We start from the raw sequence: 27,865 nt of genomic DNA, 5'->3' as shown, positions 1-27,865 counted from the left end.
GAATTATTTTCTACCAGCTGTAAACAAAAGCCATGTATAAATTAGCGTTGGCCCATTGGCGCCTGGGTAACTCAGTCGGTGAGCGTCTGACTTCGGCTCAGGTCATGATCTCACAGTTTGTGGGTTCGAGCCCCACATCAGGCTCTGTGCTGCCAGCTCAGAGCATGGAGCCTTCTTCGGATTCTGTGTCTCCCCCTCTCTCTGCCCCTCCCCCGCTCATGCTCTGTCTCTGTCTCTCAATAATAAATAAACATTTAAAAAAAAAATTTTTTTTTAACTGAGTAGAGTTGGCCTGGAAGAATGCCACACCCAGAAATAGAAAATGTGACTATTTGCAGACAACCCGCCTACGATAAATAAATAGAAAACCTGGGAAAACCCATTAAGGGAAAAAAGTTTGAGACTACTGAAGAGCTTCCAAGGCAGTGAGGATTTCTAGTGCTGAAATCTCAAAGAAGGGAGGCATCAAACAATCAAGTAGTGCTCTCTCTACGCAATGGAAGGATACAATGAGAAGACAGTGATCTGTAAACCAGGAACACGGCCTTCACCAGAACCCATCCACACTGGTACCTGATCATGCACTTCTGTCCTCCATAACTGTGAGACATAAATGTTTGTTGTTTAAGCCAAAAAAATAAAAAATAAAAAATCAAGTATCTAGAATAAATCTAACCAAAGATGTACGTGGTGTCTATTCAGAAAATTATAAAACACAGAGAGAAATTAGAGAACATCTATGTGAGTGGAACGACAAACCATGTTCATGAACTGGACCACTAAAAACTGTAAAAATGTCAATTCTCTCCAAGTTGATCTATAGATTCAATGGAAACTAAATCAAAATTCTAGCAGTGTGTAACCTGATAAGTTGATTTTAAAATTTAAACAGAAGTGCAAACAGTCAAAAACAGCCAAGAAATTGCAAAGAACAAAGTTGGTGGGCTTATCCCACTGGATATCAAGCCTTTTTAAAAGGCACATTAAGGGGCACCTGGGTGGCTCAGTCAGTTGAACATCCATCTGACTTTTGATTTTGGCTCATGTCATGATCCCAGAGTCGTGGGATCGAGCTTCACATCGGGCTCCATGCTGCGCATGGGGTCTGCTTAAGATTCTCTCTCCTCCTCTCCTCCACAAGCACACACACTCTAATAAAAATTTTTTTTTATTTTTAAAATGTTTTTTAACTTTTTGATAGATGGAGAGAGCACAAGTGGAGGAGGAGCAGAGAGAGAGGGAGACACAGATCTGAAGCAGGGTCCAGGCTCTGAGCTGTCAGAAAGCAGCCCCACAGAGCCTGATGTGGGGCTCGAACTTGTGAACTATAAGATCATGAGCTGAACCAAAGTCGGACGCTTAACCAACTGAACCACCCAGGCGCCCCTAACAAAAATATTTTTTTGAGTAAAAAATAAGAAATAAAGCTACATTAAGATAGTAGTGGTATTGGTACAAAATAGATCAATACAACAATGGAACAGAACGTAATCCAGAAAAAGACCAAATATATAGACACTTGACTTATGACAAAGATGTCCTTTTAGGTAAAGGACAATCATTTCAATAGTGTTGGGACAAATGGATATTCATATAGGAAGCAAAACAATCTTGACTCCTCTTCACACAATAAGCAAAAATCAATTCCACGTGAACTGTAGATCTAAGTATAAAAGGTAAAAATATAAGTCTCCTAGAAAATAACCAGGAGAATATCTTCATAATTGGAGATAGCAAAAAGATTTGACAAGATACAAGAAGCACTAAGAGGAAAACATTTGATAAATCAGCTACTACTATTTAAAGTTATTTTTATTCATCGTAGACACCAATAAGAGAATTAAAAGGCAAGCCTCAAGTACATGATTTCAATGATAAAAATTTCAGGGGTGCCTGGGTGGCTCAGTTGGTTAAGCATCTGACTTTTGATTTCAGCTCAGGTCATGATCTCACAGTTTGTGAGTTCGAGCCCCACACTGGGCTCTGTGCTGACCGCACAGAGCCTACCTAGGAGTCTCTCCCTGGCCCTCTCTCTCTGTCCCTCCCTTGATTGAGCATGCTCTCTCTCAAAATAAATATTTTTTTTTAAAGTTCAGAAATAGGCAAAGCTAATCTATGGTATTAGAGGATGGATTAGTGGTTACCTGTGGGGAGGAGAAAGGGTACTCCTTAGAAGAAACATGGAGGAGATTCTGGAATCTTGATAACTTTCTATTTCTTGTCTAGGGTGATGTTGTGAGAAAGCTATGTTCATTTTGTGACAATTCACTGACCTGTGCACTCAAAAATCACTCATGGTTCTGTTTGAACTTAATACTTCAATAAAAAAGTTTCCTCAAAAAACTATGGCATGCACTGTTAAATCTCTGACCTTTTCAAAAGTTGCCTTAAATAATGTCCTCTTTGCTACATAAATAATTCTAGGTTAAACTTGAAATATTTCTTTCAAGCATATCATAGAAATTTCCTTGCTAGTTCAGGAAACAAACTTTTAAGGCTAATTGTCATGAACTGGGGTATTCTGTTTATGTCTTTTCCTGGGGTAGAGGTAGAGCAAGAGATCAACTACTGCTGCCCCCCAATCCCCACTGCCCCGAGTCACTGCCTGTTCACCAGTCTCCCTATTACACTGCCTGCCAGCACAGCCTGGAGAAAACATTCTGCTAACAAGACAAAACTTGCCATTTGGAAGAACGCTCCTCTACTTCTAGCTCATGCTTGATCACACCCAAACCACGGCATTGCCCTTATCTGACTACATTTCCAAACTTGGGCACTGGGCTGTCAGGGTAGCTAGAAAGATACAGAACAGAGCAGGAACACTGCCCCTCTCTTGGCCTGGCTGGCTGCCCTGATAATCCTGCCTACAAGTTAAACCTAATTTCCCTTGGCCTGTAGGCCCTGAAGCTCTCTCAGCTGCTCTGACAGCAACGCGAAAACGTGCAAAAACGTGCTCTTCACGGCTTTCGAATAACAGGCTGAGACCACAATATAAATATGAGGCTTAGGGGCGCCTGGGTGACTCGGTTAAGCGACCGACTTCAGCTCAGGTCATGATCTCACGGTTCCTGGGTTCGAGCCCCAAGGGGCTCTGTGCTGACAGCTCAGAGCCTGGAGCCTACTTCGGATTCTGTGTCTGCCTCTCTCTCTGCCCCTTTCTGGTTTACGTGCATGCGAGTGCGCTCCCCCCGGCCTAAAAAATAAATAAACGTTAATAACTTTTTTTTTTCTTAAATGAGGCTTCTTTCACCAGACTGGAGCTGGCCGAATGGGTCCTGAACGACCTTCGTGTGTTACCTAACCAGGCTGCAGTCTTGCCCAGGGCTTCACACACCCTCAGGGTCACCGACCAGAAGCAGGTGGGGTAGGAGAGAGCACAGTTAAAGCGGTCACCAGTTTGACCACAGTAAGAAGGCGGAGGAAATGGCCGCGGCCACTAACGGCAAAGCTTTTCAGTGGAGAAAACACCGCCTCATTTTGCCACGTAAAAGTACCATTATTTATATTGTGTCTGTTTGTAACATTTATTTCATCCTTTATTTTTAATTTCATTTACTGATTTTGAGAGAGAGAGCGCACAAGTGGGGGAGGGGCAGAGAGAGGGAGACGACAATCCCAAGCAGGGGGACAAATGGGCACTGAGTAGTCTCTCAGAGAAGAACACAGGGACAGTCTGACAGACGGCTGACAGTCTTACTCACCCAGGTCTACAAAAAGTTGCTTTTCTCCTGTGTTAGTCTTCACAACTAAAAATGAAAGATCAGGACTGCTTTGCTTAGCTGACCCCAGCCTCTCCGGTGCCTCTGAATTCAGTGTCCAGCTCTCTCCTCCACCCTTATCTGGAGACGTTTTGTCAGAGGAAATTCCTGGTTTAATTGGTGTTTCAGAAAAATGGGAAAATTCATGGCCCGTGGTCTCTGAAATACTATCATCTTTACCGGCTATTAATTGAAAAGCAGGCTGCAATATTTTTCTCACAAAATTACCTAAAAAAAAAGAAAGCATTATGATTAATCTAATTCTTCTTTTCCACAAACTATAACTTAAGATCTAGGCACAAATCTCCACATGACAAATTTATACAAGTAAGGCTTCTTTTGACTTCTGGTTTTAAAACAGAGTTGTTATTGTCAACTGTAACATGTTTCTCTTGTTACTTCCTTCCTCTTATGCAATCTTCTACTTTTTCGATTCCCACGGACAGGGTAGCGTGGTGTCACTTACAATTAACAGATCATCTTAGAAGATGTGTCGGTGTGGCCTGCCTGAGCCTGGTGTGCTATCACCAAGAAAGCACCAGTCTCATGAATAGAAATTGAGCAGAACTTATCTTAACCGTCAATGAATTAAAGAATAGAAGGTTTTTATGCATAAACAGTTCGGCCAAGATAATGCCCAGAAACACTGTGAGAATCCTGGCCATTCTCTCTGTGAGTCAGGATGTCAGCAAACTTCTCTGGAGTTCACGTTCTCTCCTTTACCTGTCACGATATGCCCTAAGAATCATGACCTTGGCAGCCATCAGTTCCAAAGTCATTGCTCCTCTAGTTTCTCCCTATAATTAACTGGTCACTAGACGGGCTGTGGCATCATAAGTCCAGACTGAAAGCAATTAAACACATGTATTTCAATACTTACTCTAAGGGCTCTAGTTTTTTAAGTTTATTTATTTTGGGGAGGAGGGGGGATCCCAAGCAGTCTCCGTGCTGTCAGTGCAGAACCCAACATGGGGCTTGATCCAACAAACCAGGGGATTATGACCTGAGCTGAAATCAAGAGTCTGATGCTTAACTGAGCCACCCAGGTGCCCCAAAGAGCTCTAACCATGAGTGGTCTTATCTCTACCTAGAAAAGAAGATATGACAAATCCAGAACTTCACTCTTGTATGTTATTTATACCATAAAATCAAGCAATAACTTGGTTAAGGTGTTTCACGTATATGAATACTGGAGAAAGGCAGTGTTTTAATAAAAAATTTTAATTTCTAAAATTTTGTCACTTTATTTACCAGACAGCTTAAAGCCTTAAATCATGACACACATGCTCTGAATTCAAAATTCTTTCTCCAAATTAATGATTTACTCTCTACTCAATGAAACAAACCCAGCTTCTCATAAAATGCTATACATCAAAATGAAAGCAAAAGCATTTGATCCTTGTGATGATATACAGGCGTGATCATCTCTGGAATGAGGGAAATAGGGGTAAATACTGAGTAAAAAGAAATCGTGATGTATCAAGGCACAACAAAGCAGTACGGACATAAACTGGTCAAGTTACCGTTCCTGGAAATGGAAGATTACATCTACTTGACGCGAGACAGTAAGGGAAGGGAAGGCACGGTTCTAGAACCACTTGTGTGGGTAGTGCTAAGCAAGCCAGGCAGGCCTTTAACCTTTGGCAAGGAGCTAACGTGGCCAGGGCACACGGACAGTATCAGCAGCATGAATTCCCACACAGGCTTCCAGCAACTACTCTGTTTTCTACTTCCCTTTCCCAATCTTATCACCCCCGCCCTCATCCTTATTATGGGGATGGGAATTTTACTGGCTGGGAATGACTCAAAAGAACGTGTCTGTCATGGAAATTTTGGGTCGTATGGGGGGCTGGCAGAGAGGTATCTACTAGGCAAGTCAAATTTACGCATAGTGCAAACATTCTATGACCTCTGACACTTACTCCAATTCTACTTTCTGAAAGGCTAATGATGGGAACTAGAAAGGTCACCAAAACATCCACAGAGGGATGGGGGAATGAAGGGCAAATAAACGTTGCATGAATAATTTCATTGTCCCTACATCTCTGGTTCTGACGGTTCATAATTTTAAAGGAAAGAGTCTTCAGACCCTCTCTGTCCCCCAAGGTAGCCTCAAACTTGTACCTCCACACTTTTGTGTATGCTGATCTGACAGTAAAGCACTTCTTACTTTCTTGATGGGATGGAATCAGGTTTAAAGCCAGCTTGAATGCCATCTGCTTTCAGAAGCTGTCTGTAGCAGTGACTGCTAACCAGCTGCCAAATTTCTCTTCTCCTTTCTTCCCTAGCAACCAATCTCCATTTTTAGCCTTGTGGCTGGGAGCTGCAGAGCAGACTATAAGGAATCAATAGAATCAAAGAAAGATCTTGAAAACTCTGCCTCCACACCCTGACCGCAGAGCCCATCTAATAGTCTTTTATTTGGCAAATACTTATCAAATGCCTACTTGTGTTTTATTGCTGCTGATGCTGCTAGATTACAAATATTATTGATAAAGATATTATGTAGGAGCTCTGGAAATAAAAAGGGAATAAGAAACAGTCTCTGGGGTGTCTGGGTGGCTCAGTGGGTTAAGCGTCCAACTCTTGGTTTCAGCTCAGGTGGTGATCTGGTTCGTCAGTTCAAGCTCCATGTCGCACTCTGTGCTGACAGCACAGAGCCTGTTTGGGATTCTCTCTCTCTCTCTCTCTCTCTCTCTCTCTCCCGCCCGCGCCCCGCCCCTCCCCAACTTGTTCACACGTGGAAGTGGTGAATGCGAGAAGCACTGGGCTCTCTACAACCGAGAGTCTTAGCGTCCAGGATGTGACAGGCATGGCTTCTCATTTGACAGGATCTACACAGAGTCTTAATAGACCACATAATCACAGTATGTCATTTCGGACAGCAGCATCAAAACGTGCAAAGGCCCAGGGATTGAGAGATGTGGCCCCAGCCAGGAGCCAAGTAAAGGACATAGTGAGAGGGGTGCTCTGTGCCGGCCCCGGCCTTGGACCGGCGCTCGTGGTTCTCGTCATGACTGCAAGATGTCCATCAGTAACAACCATCAGGAAATTTGGAAAAAAAATAAAGGTTTATTACTTTTTTTAAAACTTTTTGTAACTTTATTTTTGAGAGAAGGAGAGAGAGACAGAGTGCAAGCAGGAGAGGGGCCAAGAGAGGGAGACACAGAATCAGAAACAGGCTCCAGGCTTAGCTGTCAGCACAAGGCCTGCTCAAACTCATGGATGACGAGATCACAACCTGAGCTGAAGGTGGACCCTTAACTGACTGAACCACCCAGGCGCCCCGTTTATTACTTTCAAGATCTGAAAATTACCCACTGACATCTAGGACCACATGGCAAAGGCTCAGGTGGAGAGAGCATGCACAGGCAGGGGGTTTCTGCTTTTACTGGGCCGGGTGGGGGGGCGGTGAGGGGGGAGGCCTAGGGTTGCCCAGTTTCACACCTTGTTGGTGAATATAAAGTATAAGAGCAGGGACACCTAGGTGGCTCAGTCAGTTAAGCGTCCAACCCTCCATTTCGGCACAGGTCTCGATCTCAGGGTTTGTGGGACCAAGCCCTGTGTCAGGCTCTGCACTGACAGTGCCTGCTTGGGAATTCTCTCTCTCTCCCCGCCTCTCTCTGTCCCTCCCCTGTTTGCACATGCCCTCTCTCTAAAATAAACACTTTTTAAATTTAAAAAATGAAACGAAAGAGCAGGAATTTAAAGCAAGGAAAACTAGTGGCCCGAAAGGTCAGTTAATGAAATCAATCAAGATTTCTGAATCCAAAGAGCCTCAGTCTGGGGAGTACTATTGAGTTGTGTCTGAAATGGATGCCTCTCTGAAATGGAAGCCTCAGGAATCAAAGCTTAAGTCAGGCACCTGCATTACAACAGAACACTGTCAGGGTTTACACTACCCGGGTCAGGTGGTAGGAGGGCACAGTTGGGTTTTGTGTAAAGGAAGACATGGAGAATTGATCCTGAAAGCATCTAGCAATCCTTGAAAGGCCTGAGGCACAGAAGGGGTATAATCCGATGACTCCGGCTAGTTGACTAAGTACGTCGGCTGAGAGAAACCAGAGCTCAAAGAGAACACCAAATTTTCACCTGGGTAGTTGGGTAGATGGTGGACAGGACTCACTGGTACATGTATCACAGGAGAAAGGGCAAGTTTAGAAGACAAATGAGGAGTCCGGTTTAGGGATGATGGGTCTGAAGGATCCACAAGGGAATGCTTAAGAGGCAGCTGGCATCAAGGAGGACAATTGTGGCTGGAGATGAAGACTTAAGAGTCATCGACACACAGGTGGTAATCAAAGCCATGATAGAAGATGATCACCAAGGGGCGCCTGGGTGGCTTAGNAAGATGATCGCCAAGATTGTGGAGAGTGAACAGAGGGACAAGGATAGATTCTTCAATTATTAATACCGGAGGGAGGACAGAAAGAGAAGGAATGGAATGTCCACCTATGCAACAGAAAAGGGGGGAGATAATAGGAGCTCTTGCACATAGCAAAAGAGGCCACCGTGACCTAGCTTCAACGTAATCTAGCGGTTAGGTTCCTGACTTCTACTCCAGGCATCCCTGAAACTATCAGACACCTGCAGTGCCACCGGGTTACCTGTTACCTGAACTTCAGTTAATCATCTGCCATTTAGACCTGGAAACACTAGCTCTATTGCTGCTTTGATCAACAGTTAGGATTTGGGCTTCTATTTAGCCGTTGACATTCAGGGTTTCCATCCTGCCGATTTGTTCCTCTTCACACTGACTTCCTTTTATACCTGGGCCTGTGTCTCTGAACATCCAGTTCCAGACAAACACTCCCTTTACACTCTCAGGCTTCCATATGTAGACATCTTCCGGATCCTGAGGCTCAGCCTGGAGCCATAGCCAATAAAAGAGCCTCTTCAGATGCGGCCTGGAGCCCCCGCCCCGGTCTCATGTACCTTAGCAAGGGCTAAGGCAAGGCTGAAGTGAAGGACAGAAATACAGATCTGAGGAATCACAGACGAGACCTGAATTAGGCCTCTCATGCATTACCCAAGAAAGTTCTGAAGGGACTCCTGCTGCAGCATTATCAGTACCAGGCAATGGATGGCCGTCCCAAAACGTCTAGACACGTCCCAACGTGTCTCAAATGTCTCTAGAACAGGAAGGTAGGTCTAGAACTAAAGGTGATCTTTAAGATGTGAAAAGTCACATTTCGTTATTCAACACAGGTTAACAACCCTAAAACCTGACCAACACTTACAAAACTTTAAGAGGTAAAGGACAGTATGAGATTCTAATAGAATTCCTTGACTTTTTAAAACACAGTATACTTACCAACGTGAATGTTATCTTTAAATGCCACATCATGGAGCTGAAATATTAGATGGTGACTAAATTTTTCATCGGTGCTAGAATCCAAGTTGAAAACATCTTCAGCTGAACATTTAACCCTGTATAGTTCTTGAAGTGCCTTACAAACATGCTAAAAAGTAAATAGTTAAGGTTTCAAATTGTTTTAAAATTTTTCCATGAGCAAAATTCAAATACATTGGTACAACTTGAACTCATCTTTTTATTTTATCATCTGAATAGTTACTGTGTAATACTTTCACCAAATTACTGATGTAAAGAAATATACATTTTATTTAAATTATTATATATGTTATGGTCAAAGAGTCACAGACTCTCAGGAGTAAAGACCTCCTAAAATTCAAACAATTTACCTTACATATTAATCTCCTCTAAGATCACAGTAAAAATATTTCTTTTTAAGCACCTCTTTAAATATCATCTATGAATTTTAAAAGTCACTAATTCTTTTTTTAAAAATAATTTTAGTTTTCAGAAAGTTCCTTACACAGATTGAAACCAAATCGACCTCCAAGATATAGCCCTCTGGGGCTAGATGCTAATTTTTTTTTATGTTTAGTTTTGAGAGAGAGAGAGCAAGAGAGACAGAGAGACAGAATGTGAGTGGAGGACGGAGAGAGAGGGAGACACAGAATCCGAAGCAGGCTCCAGGCTCTGAGCTGTCAACACAGATCCCAGTGCGGGGCTCAAACCCACAAACCATGAAATCATGACCGGAGCCAAAGTTAGATGCTTAACCAACTGAGCCACCGAGGCGTCCCTAGAGGCTGCGGATAGTAAAGGCAGTTAAACATTATAAGAAGGCAGCAAGGGGGCTAGGCGCACAAGATTTGGAATCAGAAAGATGCAAGTTTAAGTACCGGCTTTGCCACTTACCAGCTCTGTGACTCTAGGCAAGCCCAAGTCTTACGCGCCTCAACTGCAAAATGGGTTAACAATCAGACCTACCTTTTGGGGACGGTTGTCACGAGTAAATGACAAAATGAAAGTAAAGAATCAGCACAGTGCCTGGTTTATGTACCTGCTTAAAAGCCTTAGCTGTGCAGCTACAAAATGAGTCACTTCCGAAACTTCAGCCTCATTTGCAAAATGAAGTTACTAAGAACCACCATGGTTATCCTGACATTAGCAAAATGCTTATAAACTGGCAAGCACTTAGACACCTAACAGTTATACAGTAAATTGTATTTATTAACGTTATTTAGGTATTATTACAGCTACCCCTACCACTCTCGCTGACTATACTCTTCAATAAATTCTCACTTTCTCAGAGGCTTCCTCAGTTTCCTATTTACATCAATTCCCCCTTCATATTCTGTCTCCGTTTGCAGTACTTACACGGCTACAATTTTATGTTAACGTGTGTGATTCTTTTGACTTCGGTTTCCTCTCGGTTACGGAGGCTATCCCTCCCTGTCTGTTCTCTCCTGCTTCTATAGAAGCAGAACGCTCATTACCTAGATACAAGGTTATCTAAAATAAAGACTGCATTTCCCAAACTCCCTTGCAATAAAGTGTGTGGCCACATGACTAAGTTCATGCCAATGGGATATGAACAGAAGGAAGGTACCGGACTTCTAAGTTAGACTCTTATAGGCAAGGGGCATGCCCGTCCCTTTACCGTTTTCTACTAGTTAGAAAGCAGACGGTGGTAGTGAGCCATGTGGACAAGGTAAATAACAGGCAACATTTTAGGAAACAGCAAGGCAATAAGGCTAGTCTCTAACAATGGAGCCACTCCAGATACTAGAGGAGAGAGAAATAAATTTCTATCTTGTTTAAGCCACTTGAAGTTTTTTATCATGGCAACTGAACCTATCGTAATTTGTTATCCTCCATTAGACTATAAATTCTAAGAAGGCAAATCACTGTATTCCTAGTGCCTGGGCACACTGACACTGAGTAGAGGCTGAAAAGATTTTGGTAAGTGAATAAAATCTAGTTTTGTACTTTGGAGCTGTACAGAATAAATGGAGTGACTCCGTGGGTTAAACAAGAATAAAGTAGTCCTAATCATCAGAGTTAACTTGCCCAAGTTAAACTGTAAATAAATATTAAAGTGATTTAAATATTAAAATTATAAAAATCCACAAATTAAAAATATACGATTATATGAGCAATATTACCTGTCAGCAGTTTTTATAAAATGCATTAACACTAGGCTCATACCATTTGGCAAAAGGGGCTTACTAAAATTTTCAGTTAAGTCATTGACTCGAAGCGTGATAGGTTATCACTAGCTATTATTAGCCAGTTATTTCTAAACCATCTGCTAAGAGCTAATCTAATTTATGCCTCTCCACATGGAGATGTGAGAAGAAAAGTACTTACTGGAATACAATTATTATACAAGGTAACCAGTAAATAAAATTCATCTCAATGTAAATACGAAGGTTTTATTATCTAAAATAATCCTAATAACTTTTCTACCAAATAGTAAACATGTTAAATAAAAATGCTATATAATTTTAACCTCACATTTCTTCAATTCTTTCCAACTCTCGCTGATGTAGAAGATTAGTTATTTAAGACTAAGTTGGATAAGATTATATAGAGAATTAGGAGGAAAAGTTTTAAATACTTATACCATCTCTGCCACACCAGCGCTTATTAATCTATGTTACAAACAGGATTTGCACTAGTGTTGATTCAATTAGGGGTAGTTCTAGTTTATAATACAATGTGCTTCTTAATGGTATCACTATTCAAGTGCCAGTAGAAATCTCTGAATCTTAATTCCTTCTTAGTTATACAACAGCCATATAATAAATACTACCTTAGAATTTAAAAGTGTATCATACATCAGAGAAAAATCACGGTCTATGAATTATTCTAAAAATAAGGTTAAATTTTAAATAATTATGTACATTATAATTTACCAAATACAATGAAATAAAATTTCGGAATTTGCTTTTAAGGGTCTAATGGCTATTAGAAGAAAAGAATCTTTCTTGTTTGGTTTCTTTGGGGGTAGGGGGACATTTCTTCTGCATCAAAGCCAGGAGAGAAAGATGGTGGAGGAGGAAGACCCTGAGTTCACTGCTCCCGCGGACGCACCAAGGCTGCAATTACACATAGAACAAGTCCCTCTGAGGGCGGCCTGAGGGCCCAGCAGAACAGAGCAAAAGGTATAAAGGGAAAGCCACATAAATAAGGGGAGGAGGGGCAAAGACCAGGTTGGCTCAGGAATCAAGCCCTAAACAGTGACCAACAGTGGAAGAGCCATCACAGAGGCACGGATCCTCCCTGAGCAGCCATGGGTTCAAGGCCCCCGCTGAGTGGCCCTGCCCAGAGCGCTGGAGGGTTACAGGAAACCAAGACTCTACTTTTTTTTTTTTAATGTTTATTTCTTTATTTTGAGACAGAGAGAAAGATAGTGTGTGACAGTGGGAGAAGGGCAGGGAGACAGAGGGAGAGAGAGAATCCCAAGCAGGCTCTGGACCATCAGCACAGAGCTCAAGGTGGGACTCAAACTCACCAACCTGAGTTGAAATCAAGAGCCTGTCACTTAACCAACTGAGCCACCCAGGTGCCCCAACACTAGTCTACTCTTAAAGGGCTTGTGAGCAATCTTACCCCAAGACACAGCACAGAGGTAACAGATTTAAAAAAGCACTTGGTCTAGGGGCACTTGGGTGGCTCAGCTGTTTAAGCCTCTGACTTCGGGTCAGGTCATGATCTCTCAGTCTGTGAGTTCCAGCCCCGCCTAGAGCTCTGACAGTTCAGAGCCTGGCACCTTCTTCGGATTCTGTGTCTCCTCCTCTCTTTGCCCCTCCCCCACTTGTGCATAGGTGCTTTCTCTCAAAAATAAACACTAAAAAAAAGTATTAATTTTAGTATGTGTATCAGAGGAGAAGAGATCTTTAGAAACTTTCTCTGGGAATGGAAGCACTAGTAAAAACCATTTTTCTTGTGCTCTGGCAGATACAATTTCCAAACACTCTCTATCCTCCTTGCTAGTACCACTCATTGAGCCTCTGTGGACTCGGCCGCCCAACCTGCCCACCCCATCAGGTGCCCCTCCAAAGTGGCTTCCCACACTGCTATACCCAGCAGGTAAGCCAAGGCTGGGCCTGACAACCCTGTAAAAGCAAGTCCTACCCAAGGAGGAGGAGCAAAGGCCAACCCCACCTACCAGCGCACACAGCCGCAGTCACAGTCCAGCCGAGAGCCGGCTGTAAGAGGCTAACTGCACCCACAAGCAGCGCACAGCAGCTGCAGCCACGCCCCTCGGCCCGGGATCGGCCGGCCCGCCCCACCCACCATCGCCCCCCACAGGAGTCAGAGGCCCATCACAACAGAAGGGCACATAACAACCCACACACAGGACACCCCTGGAGCGGCTGGTTCTGGTGAGCAGGAGAGATTTCACTTCTGGGCCTGGTAGGATACGTTCTACATGAGGGTACTACCTTCAAGACCAGGAAACATAGCAGACTACCCAGTACATAGAACTAAACATAGAAAAAACCAGGAAGAGGGGCGCCTGGGTGGCTCAGTTGGTTAAGTGTCTGAGAGAGCGAGAATATTAAGAGCAAGCAGAGAAGAGGGACAAAGGGAGAGAAAGAATCTCAAGCAGGCTCCATGCTGGGTGTGGAGCCAGATATAGGCTCAATCCCATGACCCTGGGATCATGACCTGAGCCAAAATCAAGATGGATGCTCAACCAAGTCGCCCAAGCACCCCTACGATACAAATGTTTTTATTGGTATTTTTTTTAAGTTATATTTATTTTGAGAGAGAGAGAGAGAACCAGCAGGGGAGGGGCAGAGAGAAAGAGAGAATCCCAAGCAGGCTCCAGACTGTCAGCACAAGTATGACTTGGGTCTCGATCCCACAAACCGTAAGATCATGACCTGAGCTGAGATCAAAGTCATATTGTTAACCGACTGAGTTAGGCGCCCCTATGATACACTTTTTAATCAAAGTTTTCTTGAAATTCATCTCACTACCTGAGTTTTACAGTAAAAATTACTTGGCCTAACTTTTACCACAGTCAGCTATTTATAATGTAAACAGAATTGATAGACAATTTAAAACAGTTTCCAAAGTGCCATCTTTCTCCAGCCTACTTTTCACAGTAGATGTGCTAGTATTATAAGACATATGGACCTGAGACGAACCTTCGTTCTCTTTAGAAGTTTACTCAGAGAAGTCATATTAAGAAATGAAGGTCAAGGGGCGCCCGGGTGGCTTAGACGGTTAAGCGTCCGACTTTCGCTCAGGTCATGATCTCGCGGTTTGTGGGTTCGAGCCCCGCATCGGACTCTGTGCTGACTGCCAGCTCGGAGCCTGGAGCCTGTTTCAGTCTGTGACTCCCTCTCTCTCTGACCCTTCCCTGCTCATGCTGTCTCTCTCTCCTAGAAATAAATAAAAATATTAAAAAAAAAAAAAAAGAAATGAAGGTCAAAAGGAAGAGAAGAAAAAGGAGGTGAAACACAGACGCCAAATATTACATAGGTTGGATTCACTGAATGAATGAATAAAGGAATGAAGAGATATACAGATAAAAAGAGAAAACTTGAGTTTGTAATGTACCTCAATGAGTAACGCAATCATCTTTTTCCCATCAGCTTCTGGATTTGCAAGTTTGTTAAATTCCAAATCGAAATAAAGCTTGCACACAGCATTTTCAGGAATGACTTCGTAACAGTGTAAGAGATTTTTTCTGAATTGAATAATGCAAGATTGTTAGGTTTACATCTTATATCTTTTACATCATAATAGTTGCTTTTATATCTCAAGATATTGTATTAAGTGTGATTTAATGACATAACTATGGAACAATGAAGGCATGGCAAAGCAAACAACTCACAGCAGGCTTATGGTTCGCAGTATTAAGAGCTTCCATCAAACAATATGTAATGATTGTATTCTGTGACATTATTTAACTTGAAAATTTATCAACCTCAGGCTGATAATTTTGACATTGTATGACCATTCTTTGGTTTTTGGTGTCATGATGAAGCAAATCCTGTCTAAGAAAAGAACTTTCTCAAACTGGAATCCCAATATCATGTACATTCTTGGGATTCGACAAGTATTTTTATGAGCATTTTTAAGTTTTGTATTCTCATTAGGAAAACAGTATTTTAAAAATTGGCTAAAAACATATTCTGAATCACCTGACTTCAGGAGCTTTCAATGCTCTCACATGGACCAAGAGATAGGACTTTAACACAGGCTAATAAGAATAGACACTGACTTGATAAGGAAAAGATTACTTATGCTAAGTGAATTTCAGATAACATCCTATATAAGTAAAAGGTTTGTAATTTCAGTAAGAAAAAGTGATGGGGGGGTGGAATTCAGTCATCATGTGACATAGATTGTTTAGGAACTCAAAACACATACACGGTTGATTACACAGTACTCCTCTCCCAACACCTGGTGACATCATTCAGTGTTGCCTTGACAAGGAAGGTCCAGAATTCCATTCCACCAGTAAAGGACTATTGTGTGATTGAGAACTACAACAGTTAATTCAGCCAGAATCAATGTCATAAACATAACTAGATGAAGGAAATATAACTTTAATATGCTGTCCTTTACACACTTACCGGGATTTATAATAAAACCAAAGTTGAGCATAGGTTGTTACCAGGTAAATACGTTGTCCATCTCCTACTTTGTATTCCAAAGCAAATACATGAACATCCTTCATAAAAACCAAAAATAATAAAAGTTAACCGAGTATAAATCCAAAAACCCACTGAAGCTATTCAATGTTTATGAAGAATCTTATCAAATTTTGGAAAACTGGAATTTGAACATCTATCTGTATTACTAAGTAGTTATTTTATTTTAAATAAAACTAAGTATTTTAGTCTGACTAGAACTAAAAAAACAGTATATTTACACCAATCAAAATCTTGGCTTTAAATGTAAATGGCCTAGGGACGCCTGAGTGGCTCAGTTGGTTAAGCGACTGGCTTCAGCTCAGGTCATTATCTCACGGTTCGTGGGTTTGAACCCCGCATCGGGCTCTGTGCTGATAGCTCAGAGCCTGCAGCCTGTCTTCGGATTCTGTGTCTCCCTCTCTTTCTGCCCCTCTCCTGCTTGTGCGATCTCTCTCTCTCAAAAATAAAAATTAAAAAAATTTTTTAATGTAAATGGCCTAAATTGTCCAATCAAATGACTAAGGGTGACTGAATGGATAAAAATTTTAAAAAAAACAAGACCCATCTATATGCTGCCTACCAGAGACTCACTTCAGACTGAAAGACATATAGACTGAAAAGGGGATAGAAAAAGATATTCCATGCAAATGAAAATGAAAAAAAAGCTGGAGTAACAATACTTACCAACAAAATAGATTTAAGACAAACTCTATAACAATAAACAAGAAGGGCATCACATAATAAAGGGATCAGTCTAACAAGAGGATACAGCAATTGTAAATGTCTATGCACCCAACATAAGAGCACTTAAATATAGTATACAAGTATTAATAGACAAAGAGGGAGAAAATGACAGTAATACATTAACAGTAGTGTACTCTAACACCCATTTACATCAATAGATAGATTATCCAGACAGAAAAATCAGTAGAGTAACTCTGGCTTTGAATGACACATTAGACCGTATTTAATAGATATATATACACAGAACATTTCATCCCCAAACAGCAGAAAACACATTCTTTCCAAGTGCACATGGAACATTCCAGGATAAATCATATGTCAGGCCACAAAACAAGTCTCAATAAATTTAAAAGGACTGAATCATATCAAGCATTTTTTCCAACAATGATATGAAACCAAAAAGTCAATTCAAGAAAAAAACTGGAAATAAATAACATGCTACTAAACAACCAATGGGTCAATGGAGAAATCAAAGAGAAATAAAAAGATACCTGGACACAAAAGAAAATGGAAACACAATGGTTCCAAATCTACGCAAGACACAGCAAAAGCAGTTCTAAAAAGGGAAGTTTACAGCAATACAGGCCTACTTCAAGAAACAAGAAAAATCACAAAGAAGCAATCTAAACTTACACCTAAAAGGAACTAACAAAACAAGAATTAAAAAAGCCCAAAATTAGGAGGAGGAAAAGAATAAAGATCAGAGTGGAAATAAATGAAGACTAAAAAGACAATAGAAAAGATCAATGGAATTAAGAACTGGTTCTTTCAAAAGATAAGCAAAATTGATATAACCAGACTCATCAAGAATAAAAAAAAGACAACTCAAAAATAAAATCAGAAGCAAAAGAGAAGTTACAACAGACACCACAAAAACCCAAAGGATTAAAGGGACTACTACATCTTATGATTAGTTATCAGTCTTTTAATAGGCCTGTTCTGGAAGATGAACTTCATCCTGTTATCAGCCCACCCACTTTTAGGTGAGGCAGGATGATGAGAGTGGGCTGGAGAGAGCTGTTTCATTACGTATTTTGTTATTTAGTTCAGCTCTGATAAAACCCTGGCAGCTTAAGCTATGGTTCAATAGTATCTCCTAAGGGTAGACCATGTTAAAAAGAACAGAATGCTTCGACATATTTCTAACTGGTTCTTTTTTTCTTCTCCCTGCTGGAAGCATAAGGAGATTTTTCTCTGGTGTTCATTGTGAGAAACTGATAAAGCTCCAAAGGGAAAATTCATAAAAGTGTGGGGCCATTTCCTCCTCTCCCTACACTCCCCCAATGACTGGGTCTCCCTGGTGATTTTACCTCAGACTTGTCCACACTGAGACTCCAGCAATTCAAAAATTACAGTCCAGGTTTCCCTAACTTGACATTAGTTCCCACAGAGCAGAGGTTGCTGCTCATGGGTCTTTTCTCCAGGAGGCTGTGATTCTCTGTATTTGTCTGTCAATCTTTTCCCATTTGGAGGGGGCAGTGGTTTACCTGTGTTCTAACACTTCTCTTACAGATCTAAGAAAAGCTGTTGATTTTTCAGTGTGTTCAGCTTTTTATACTTATTAGGTTAAAAAAAATAGTGTTATTAGAACATAGTGCCAACTTTTAAGCCTCCTATATGGATTGGAAATTGAAAGTCTACCTATGTCTTTTAAAATATGTATCTTTTTTATGATGTGAATTTGTCACTGTTTTCTAATACATTTTTAAATATAAAAAATAAAAATAAAAAGTGGGAAAAAAATAAAGGGACTAATACAAGAAAGTATGTGCCAACAAACTGGACAACTTAGAAGAAATGGATAAATCCATAGTAACAAAATTCTCCAGGACTGAATCAGAAAGAAAGAGAAAATGGGTAACTAGTAATGAAATTGAATTGGTAATCAAAAATTTCCCCAAAAACAAATGCCAAGGGCCAGATGGCTTCACAGGTGAATTTTACCAAACATCTTTTCTTTTTTTTTTTTAAGTTTACATATTTATTTTGAGAGACAGACAGACAGTGGGCACAAGCAGCAGAGGGCAGAGAGAGAGAGAGAGAGAGGGAGAAAGAGAGAATCCCAAGCAGGCTCTGACATCAGCACGAGCTTGATGTGGGGCTTGAACCCATGAACCACAAGATCATGACCTGAGCCAAAAGAACCGGACGCTCAACTGAGCCCCCCAGATGCGCCTCACCAAACATCTTTTAAAGAAGAGTTAAAACTATGCTTCTCAAACTGTTCCAAAATATATTAGAAGTAGGAACGCTTCTGAATTTGTTCTCAAAGAATAGCATTAACCTCAAACCAAACCANTCAGTTGGTTAAGCGTCCCACTTCAGCTCAGGTCATGATCTCACGGTTCATGGGCTCGAGCCCCGCATCCAGCTCTGTGCAGACAGCTAGCTCAGAGCCTGGAGCCTGTTTCAGATTCTGTGTCTCGCTCTCTCTCTGACCCTCCTCTGCTCATGCTCTCTCTCCCTCTCTCTCTCTCTCAGAAATAAATTTTAAAAAAAGCATTTAAAAAAATTTTAAATCTTCAACAAGATATTAGCAAATCTAACACAATACGTTAAAAGGATCATTCACCATGATCAAGTGGGGTTTATTCCAGGGATGCAAGGATGGCTCAATACCCTCAAATCAATCAACATAATACACCGCTTTAATAAAATGAAGGATAAACATCAGATAATCATCTCAATAAATGCAGAAATGGCATTTGACCAAATTCCATATCCCAACACTATCAACTAAGTAAGTATAGAGAGAACACCTCAACATAATAAAGACCATATATGACAAACCCATAGCCATTGTCATATTCAACAATGAAAAGGGGCACCTGGGTGGCTCAGTCAGTTAAGCATCCGACTTTGGCTCAGGTCATGATCTCACAGTTCGTGGGTTCGAGCCCCGTGTCGGGCTCTGTGCTGACAGCCAGCTCAGAGCCTGGAGCCTGTTTCAGATTCTGTGTCTCCCTCTCTCTCTGACCCTCCCCTGCTCACGCTGCCTCTCTCGCTGCCTCTCTCACTGCCTCTTTCTCTCTCTCTCTCAGAAATAAATAAAACATTAAAAAAATTTTTTTAAATGACAAGCTGAAAGCTTTCCCTTTAAGATCAGGAAAAGATAAAGATGCCCAATTTCCCCACTTTTATTCAACACAGTCCTAGAAGTCCTAACCACAGCAATCAGACAAGAAAAAGGAGGATAAAAAAAGCATCCTAATCGATAAGGAAGAAGTAAAACTGTCACTGTTTGCAGACGACATGATACTACATATAAAACCCTAAAGACTCCACCAAAAAATAATTAGAATAAATGAATTCAACTGAGTGACAGGATACAAAATTAACATACAAAAATCGAGTCTACTTTTATATACCAATAGTGAGCTATCAGAAAGAAATAAAACAATCTCATTTACAGTTGCAACAAAAGGAATAAAATACCTAGGAACAAATTTAATCAATGAAGTCAAAGACCTGTACTCTGAAAACCATGAGACACTGATAAAAGAACTGAAGGCAACACAAATGGAAAGATATATAATGCTCATGGATCTGAAGTAGTAATACTGTTATAACGTCCATGTTATCCAAAGCAATCTACAGACTGAATGCAATCCCTACTAAAACATCAATAATATCAATCTTTCACAAAACTAGAATAATCCTAAGATTTTTACAGAACCAAAGAAGACCACAGATAACCAAAGCAATCTCCAAGAAGAACAAAACTGCAAGTATGACAACCCCAGATTTCAAAGTAGATTACAATTCTATAGATATCAAAACAGTATGACACTGGCATAAAAGTACACACATAAATCAATGCAACAGGATGGAGAGCCCAGAAATAAATCCACAATTATAAGGTCAACTAATCCATAACAAAGGAGGCAAGAATATGCAATAAGGAAAAGACAGTCTCTTCAATAAATGGTGCTGAGAAAACTGGATAGCTAATGCAAAAGAATGAAACTGGGCCACTTTTTTACACCATACACAATAATAAACTCAAAACAGAAAACCATAAAATTCCTTAAAGAAAATACAGGCAGTAAACTCTTGGACATCAGTCTCAGCAATATTTGTCTGGATCTCAGTCCCCAAGCAAGGGAAACAAAAGCAAAAATAAACAATTGGGACTACACCAGACAAAAAGCTTTTGCACAGCAAAGGGCACCATCAACAAAATGCAAAAGCAACCCCCCGAATGGAGAGAAGATATTAACAAATGATATATGTGATAAGGGGTTAATACCCAAAATAATAAAAGAACTCCTACAACTCAACACCAAAAAAAAAAAAAAAAAAAAAATCTGATTTTAAAAACGTGCAGAGCACTTGAATAGACATTTTTCCATAGAAGACATATAGATGGCCAATAGACACATGAAGAAACGCTCAACATCACTAATCATTCCGGAAATGCAAATCAAAACCACACTGAGATAACAATGTTTCTAAGGATTTGGAGAAAAGGGAACACTTATGCACTACTGGTGGGCACGTAGTTGGTGCAGCCCACTATGGAGAACAAAATGGAGGTTCCTCAAAAAAAAATTAAAATAGAAATACCAGATGATCCATTAATTCCAGTAATTCAGTATTCACCTCAAGAAAATGAAAGAATTCCAAAGAATGTCTTTACCCGTATTTATTTATAATAGCCAAGATATGGAAGACACCAGAGTGTCCACTGAAGATGAATGGATAAAGATGTGGTCTATGTACTCAAAGGAATATTACTGAGCCATAAATAATGAAGTCTTGCTGTTCACAACATGGATGGACCTAGAGGGTATTATGCAAAGTGACAGAAGTTAGAAAAAAAACAAAGATCATGTGATTTCATTTATATATGGAATCTAAAAACAAAACGAACCTCAAAGAGACTCATAAATACAGAGAATATACTGGTGGTTGCCAGGAGGGGTGGGGGGAGGCATGGACAGACAAGAGAAATAGATGAAGGGGATTAAAGAGTACAATCTTCCAGTTATAAAATAAGTCATGGTGATGAAAAGGACAGCATAGGGAATATAGTCAATAATACTGTAGTAACGTTGGTGATAGATGGTCACTAGACTTACTGTGGTAAGCATTTTATAATGTACATAACTGTCAAATCACTATGTTGTTCACCTGAAACTAATATACTACTATGTCAACTATATTTTAAATAAAACCTTTAACTGTCATTACAAATTTTTCAAACTGGCACTACGCATGTCGTTTTTCATTCTTAATATAAAGTAAATGGCCAATAATTCATAGGGGTATGTTTTGTAAACAGTTTGATATTTAGATCACAATTCTTTAGTAGATCATGTGGGCTGAAATGAACACAAGCAATAGATCTTTTTATTTTTTTAGAAATCGAAAGTTATAGTAGCTCCAGAAATAAAGGCAGGAGATGAGAAAATTACCTCTTTACAGCTTTTAACAAAATTAAACGCCGGAGTTTGCCGATGAAATAGTTTCCAAACGGAAGGTGGCTCTTCTGGCTTGGACAGTCTTGGTCTATATACTGAGGACAATGGCTTCCTCTCATAACGAGCCGCTCGTTCTTCAATTTGCTTCAGTTTTGCTTTCCATTTTCTCTCCATTGGTTCAGAAGTTATGGGAAACTAAATCCTATCCTGTGTGAGATTTCTATCAGTACTAAAACCACCAAGGACATCCATTTCTTGGTTTAGAATATATATATTTTTTTGGTGAAACTTCAAAACCCATTTCCTAATGGCTATTTCCTTATCCTACACACACACACACACACACACATAATGAAATATACATAATGAAATACATATGTGAAAGTATTATAAAAATTTTTTATATATACATATATATACCACATGAAGTTTTAATGTCAACATGGCTAGTTATCAAGATCTTTTGATCTTGCCTCTTCCATCTAATAATGCTAGGATTTTAGAAGCTCCCTGAGCCTTAACTGCAAAATGGAGATTAATATCATCCTGAATACTTGTAATTATCAGGATAAATGTGATAACACATAAGAAACTGTTTTGTAGCTTACAAAGTCACATGTAAATCCAAGTGGGTTTTCTATCACGACTTTCATGAGAACCACTTGAATGCATCAAGCACATTGACCTTGCCCAAGAGGTCTTACCACTTTGGCCATCACTCCTGTGCTACTACTTCTCAGTGCAGAGTTCATTTCCAGACACCACTGTGCAACTCTTAGTTCCCTTTTCTTGTTTCTTTCCATTTCTTGTATTTTCGCCCAACACAACCGTTAGGAGGACAACACAGTGTACAAATGGAAATTGAAATATTGGCTACTTTCGCTTTAGGATGTCTATGTTAACCATAAGCATGATTAAAGACAGGAATAAATGGATTTTAACCTATGTCTGTTACTGACTGTATTTTTGTGATTAGTCAATGTGAAATGATGGTCTTTTCACTTTTGTTTATTAAGGATATGTGTTTTTGTTTCCATCTTAGCCATGTCAAGGTGAGGGGACCAGGCAATACTTTTTCGACTTTTGATTATGGTTTATTTACCAAAAAAAAAAAAAAAAAAAAGTATGAGTTTTTCCAAGGGGAAAAAGGCTTGTGTCCTACGTAGATAATGGCCACAAAATGTCTGCCACCCTTCCCATCAGCAGGTGCTGCCTGAGCCCACTCCCCTCCTGACTCCATGCTTGGCCATGTGAGTCGCTTTAGTCACATCAACAATGTGAATCTCAATGTGTCAAGGTCACACCAACAAATGTGAAGCAAACAGTGGTACAAGCAGCGCTTCTGCACTGGATTTGGCTATGCTGTAGTCCTGCCCTGAGACTGTCATGCCTCATAGAGGACAAAAAGCCATCTGGAGAAGAAGCAAGTTACCCCAGGTAAGGCCAACACCAACTGTCAGATATATTGAGTTAAGCTAGTTTGATCCTCCACCCACCTGAATTCAATGCAGAAGTAAGCCTGAATGAGTTCCGGGGAGATCTGTCAAAGGCCAGTAAGAAGATGTTCAACCCACAGAACTGGAAGAAAACAAATTTTTTTAAGCCTAGAAGCTTTGACTTGGTGTTTTACACAGACATAAGTAACCGATGTAGTCTCTCTCTTCGTGAATATCATCTATGTCATAATTTACCTATATAGAAAACACATATATTCGTTTTATAAACTGAAACGTAAACTACAGTATTTGAGGGGAAAATGCCTATTTACCTTTGGCAATGACTTTCCAGTACTTGTGCTTATCACGTTGATAAATACTCTCTTGAATTTTAGCAGAAAACCTTGCAACAACACAAACTCACCGGCAAATGATACATTCCCAGGAAGAAAAAATAGGTTCCTCCTAAAAGACGGAGATGGTAAAATATCGTGACTGTTAAATTTCACATTTGACTCCAACCATAACAAACCTAAGAAAGATTACTCTCTCAAAGTTACACCTGATCCACATGAAAATTATAAATTACAAACCATGAGGGGCGCCTGGGTGGCTCAGTTGGTCGGTTAAGCATCCGACTAGAGCTCAGGTTATGATCTCCCAGTTGATGGGTACGAGCCCTGCATTGGGCTCTGTGCTGACAGCTCATAGCCTGGAGCCTACTTTGGATTCTGTGTCTCCCTCTCTGTGCCCCTCCCCAGCTTGTGCTCTGGCTCTGTCTGTCTGTCTCTCTCAAAAATAAACTTAAAAAAAAAATAAATTGTAAACCAAGAAACAATTCTAAAGGCATCAACATAAATTTCATTAATTCTAAAGGTATCAACATAAATTTCATAACAGGTATGCCGAGGAAAGGAATACAATTTCACAGGATTGAAGAGACGGGATAATTTTTAATGAAATGGCTTTTTCAATACCAAGTGATATGGGGCACCATAATGCTAGACTCTGAGTACAAGATTTATTTTAATCTGTTTCACATACAGATATAAATCCTCCATATTTAGGCAACCTAAATGAGAAACTGACCCTCTTCTATCAAATGTAGTAACTTTTAGTTAAGCCCACTGATTACTTAACGAAGAAAATAAACACAGAACACATTTAGACAGGATCTGTAGCTCTAGGATCTAACCAGTAATCGACAAGGCATAACCATTAACATGATCACACTTAGTGACACTGACATCAGGAAAATTTTTGATTGTGTAAAGAATCTGGTATGACCATGAGAGTATGTCACAATGGAAAATCAGTTTGACACTTACAGGACGGAGGAAACCACAATGCCAACAGAGAAGGAAGAGAAATTCCCACATGTTGTTTGCACAGTTCAAAAATTGTAACAGCTGGGTTCAGGGTTAGAAGACAACTGGGCGCTGGACTCTCGGAGCAGGAGGGTTGAAGGACAAAAGCAAAGGAAATGGAGAATACGAAGCCATCTGGCATTCGGGCTGCGGACTATCATTTTCCTCATCCCTACCCTCTGGGACAAGAAATAGGCCACCATTTTCAAAATGTTTTTAATTCCTGGTGGGGAAGGGCTGTGGTCTTTCTTTTACATAATTGTGCAGCAAAAACCTCTTTTCACACAGTGACCATAACTATTTTTGGTAACAGTTTCCAAGTTCCAAAGAAAAACACTTGTTGTATTTCAAATTAGTAGGTTTAAGAGCTCTATTATTTATGTCTTTACATTGTGCCACAATGTTCTTTCTTCCTCTTCCTTCTCCTCCTTTGTTAAAGTAAGCTCTATCCCCAATGTGAGGCTTGAACTCATGACTTCAGGATCAAGACTCACAAGCTTTACCAAGTCAGCCAGCCAGCCAGGTGCCCCCTGAAAATGCTTTTTCTTTAAAAAAATTTTTTTAAATATTTATTTCTGAGAGAGAGACAAAGAGAGAGAGAGAGAGAGAGAGACAGAGAGCACGCACGCACAAGAACAGGGGAGGGGGCAGAAAAAGAGAGGGAGACACAGAATCCAAAGCAGGATCCAGCCCCTGAGCTGTCGGCACAAAGCCTGACACGGGGCTCAAACTCACGGACCATGAGATCACGACCTGAGCCAAAGTCGGTCACTTAACTAAGCCACCCAGGTGCCACATCCCACAATGCTTTTTAACATTGCCTTTAACCATGTTCCATACTGATTTTACAACTAAAGGCGGTCAGGCTAGAAAAAGAGGCGCTTAGTCTTTTCAGAGTCACTGTAGTGGGAGGAGAGGCAAAGGGAAGGAGGGAAGGAGAGGACTTAGCCGGCCAACCTCAGAAGCCCTGGTTTCCCTTGGTTTGTGCCCAGACTTGCCCAGCTCAGTCACTTGATGGCCAGAGCCCCAGGGCCAGCCGGAATACAGACTCCCAGCCTCTCGGGAGAGCTAAAGACTTGCCGTGGTTCTCCTTGGTGCACTTCTAGCTTCTTTCTTCTTTGGTGTAATCACAAGTCAATTCCTATCCCCCAACTCCCACTCCCCCCTGTGCCCTGAGAACAGATTCACCCGTATGTTGTGTTTTCCGGCAAATGTGTTCCAGTTCCAGTGTTCAGTCATGTTCTGGTATGTGGCAAGATTTTCTTAACATAATCCCCTTGCTGGCCTCCTTGAATACATTTAAACTGCTCCTGCTGCTGGAATATTCAATATAAAGTATGGGATTAAAATTCATTTACAGTACCAGTGTTACAGAAGATTGTATCCCAGATGAGTAACACCTGAAGAAAGTAACTATACTAATTGAATCCTCTTCTCCCATCCACCCCCTCCGGTCATTTTACCTCTCTATGCTTAAACAGAAGTAACTTATATTCAAATTTCCCTAATGGTACCTGGGTGGTTAAGCATCAGACTTCATTCAGTTCAGGTCACGATCTCTCGGTGGTTCGTGGGTTCCAGCCCCGCGTCGGGCCATGTGCTGACAACTGGAAGCCGAGAGCCAGCTTCAGATTCTGTGTCTCCCTCTCTCTCTACCCAACTAAAAAAACAAATTTCCCAAAAATTTCTGGTAAGGGATAACAAAACATACAGTAATAGATTATTCTTTTCCAGCTTCCCCTTTCTCCAATCCCCAGTGGCTCGCCCTTCCAAACAGCGGAACTCCGCCAGACTAATCGCCTTTAAAACCAGATTCATGACTTTCCACAGCGACACTCATTCATGATTCAGAGCATCACTCGATTCACACTTTGGTTTACCTCAAGAAGTCCAAACTCCCTCTAGAATCTGGACCAGATTCTAAACCGCTTTACAGTCTCCAGAATCTAGACCAATTAATCATTTTATTTCTTACCACCAAATGCATAGGGACCGCCTCCTGCAGCTGGCCCCAATGTATGCAGGCTCTGGCATAGATTCCTCTCACCTGGAATGCCTCACTTGCCTTTCCCAAACTCTTCCTCCTCAAGGCCCAGATCAAATTTTGCCACCTCTGAGCCAACTGTCAAAAGAAATTACTGGACTCAGAAGACATTGCCTCTAGCCAACTGTTCTATTGTAATTAAAGTTTCACTAGACAAATTAGCATAATTTACAGGAAAACAAAATCTTCTGCTGCTTTAACGTAAGCATCATTTTGGAAAGAAATTCCTGGGTCCAGGTGGGGGCGTGGGCATCACAACGGGGTAACAGGACTCGTTAACAGCACTAGTTTTTTCTTAGCAGTAATTATGGTCTGAACCACTGGTAGGATCCAGAGAGGGTAGTATATTTTTCAGTTCTACTGCAGCAGAGAAAGGACTGCCAAACCACTGGTCCTCTCTCAATTTGGGAAGGATAAATAAAGGATCCGAGTTTAACTCAGGTAACTCTTAGCAAGAGCAAATGAGTTAACATTCTTAAACACCTGTAGGGATTAGAATTGGAATTCCTACCTCCTGGAGCTGTAGAGAGGTTCCAATGAGAAACTGCACTGCGAAAATGTACTAAGCACTCAACAAAGGGGTACCATATATAGAAGACGGTGCCTATTTATGTACAAACCGCAGCCCCCCGATTTATACCCGAATGGGCAAAAATGTTGGGGGCAAACTAGTTCTTAACGTGGGCGTCATGAACCCCATGAAATTTGGTGCAGAATGTCGTGCTCAATAGTGTTGATATATCCTCCTGCGAAAACGATTTATTGTTTGCATCAGGGTCTGAACGGAAACTGTGAACGAAAACAGGCGGGAAATCTGCAGAGCAGGGAAGGATTCTGATTTAGGGACAGGGAAGTGGGGGGTGAGCTAAGGAAAGCTAAGTACAGATTTACCAGCGAGGGTCGATGCCTGGTCCCCTTCCTCCCGGAGATGTGACTGCCCCGCCTTTGACTCCCTTCTCGCTGCTCTTTGGGTCTCGTGAGGCGTTCAGGTCTCCGTCCTTTTCAGAAACCCGCGCCACTGCCGGAAACAAGCGGGGCCGCCGCAGCAGCCGGAGGGGCCAATCTTCAGTCCCGGCGCGAGAGCGAGGCCGGAGCGTGGGCGCCGGGCCAATTAAGGAGCGGC

The 27,865-nt window shown here is 41.1% G+C and overlaps 1 protein-coding gene across 10 annotated transcripts in view; it reads right to left on the bottom strand.

Annotated features, from left to right (window-relative positions):
- PRIMPOL (primase and DNA directed polymerase) overlaps nucleotides 1-27,819 on the bottom strand; it is a 55,637-nt gene extending 27,818 nt beyond the window's left edge. For 4 of the 10 annotated variants that reach the window (XM_077762099.1, XM_077762118.1, XM_077762127.1 and 1 more), the window contains exons 1-9: nucleotides 27,634-27,819; nucleotides 26,213-26,358; nucleotides 23,664-26,014; nucleotides 23,392-23,473; nucleotides 21,890-22,102; nucleotides 15,669-15,766; nucleotides 14,647-14,776; nucleotides 9,073-9,220; nucleotides 3,702-3,986 (exon numbers count right to left, since the gene is read on the bottom strand). In XM_077762099.1, coding sequence (XP_077618225.1) covers nucleotides 3,702-3,986; nucleotides 9,073-9,220; nucleotides 14,647-14,776; nucleotides 15,669-15,766; nucleotides 21,890-22,069 — 841 coding nt within the window. In that variant the 5' untranslated portion in view covers nucleotides 22,070-22,102; nucleotides 23,392-23,473; nucleotides 23,664-26,014; nucleotides 26,213-26,358; nucleotides 27,634-27,819. Of the gene's footprint in view, nucleotides 1-3,701; nucleotides 3,987-9,072; nucleotides 9,221-14,231; nucleotides 14,433-14,646; nucleotides 14,777-15,462; nucleotides 15,587-15,668; nucleotides 15,767-21,889; nucleotides 22,103-23,391; nucleotides 23,474-23,663; nucleotides 26,015-26,212; nucleotides 26,359-27,633 lie in introns of those variants that run through there. The other 6 variants (XM_077762066.1, XM_077762082.1, XM_077762075.1 and 3 more) reach the window with 6 other exon arrangements.
- Between the last annotated feature and the right edge of the window lie 46 nt (nucleotides 27,820-27,865).

This window comes from Crocuta crocuta, unplaced genomic scaffold, assembly GCF_008692635.1.
Source record: "Crocuta crocuta isolate KB4526 unplaced genomic scaffold, BGI_CrCroc_1.0 scaffold90, whole genome shotgun sequence".
NCBI lineage: Eukaryota > Metazoa > Chordata > Mammalia > Carnivora > Hyaenidae > Crocuta > Crocuta crocuta.
Note: the sequence above shows the minus strand (reverse complement) of the source record. Positions and strands in the feature narration are given on the sequence as shown.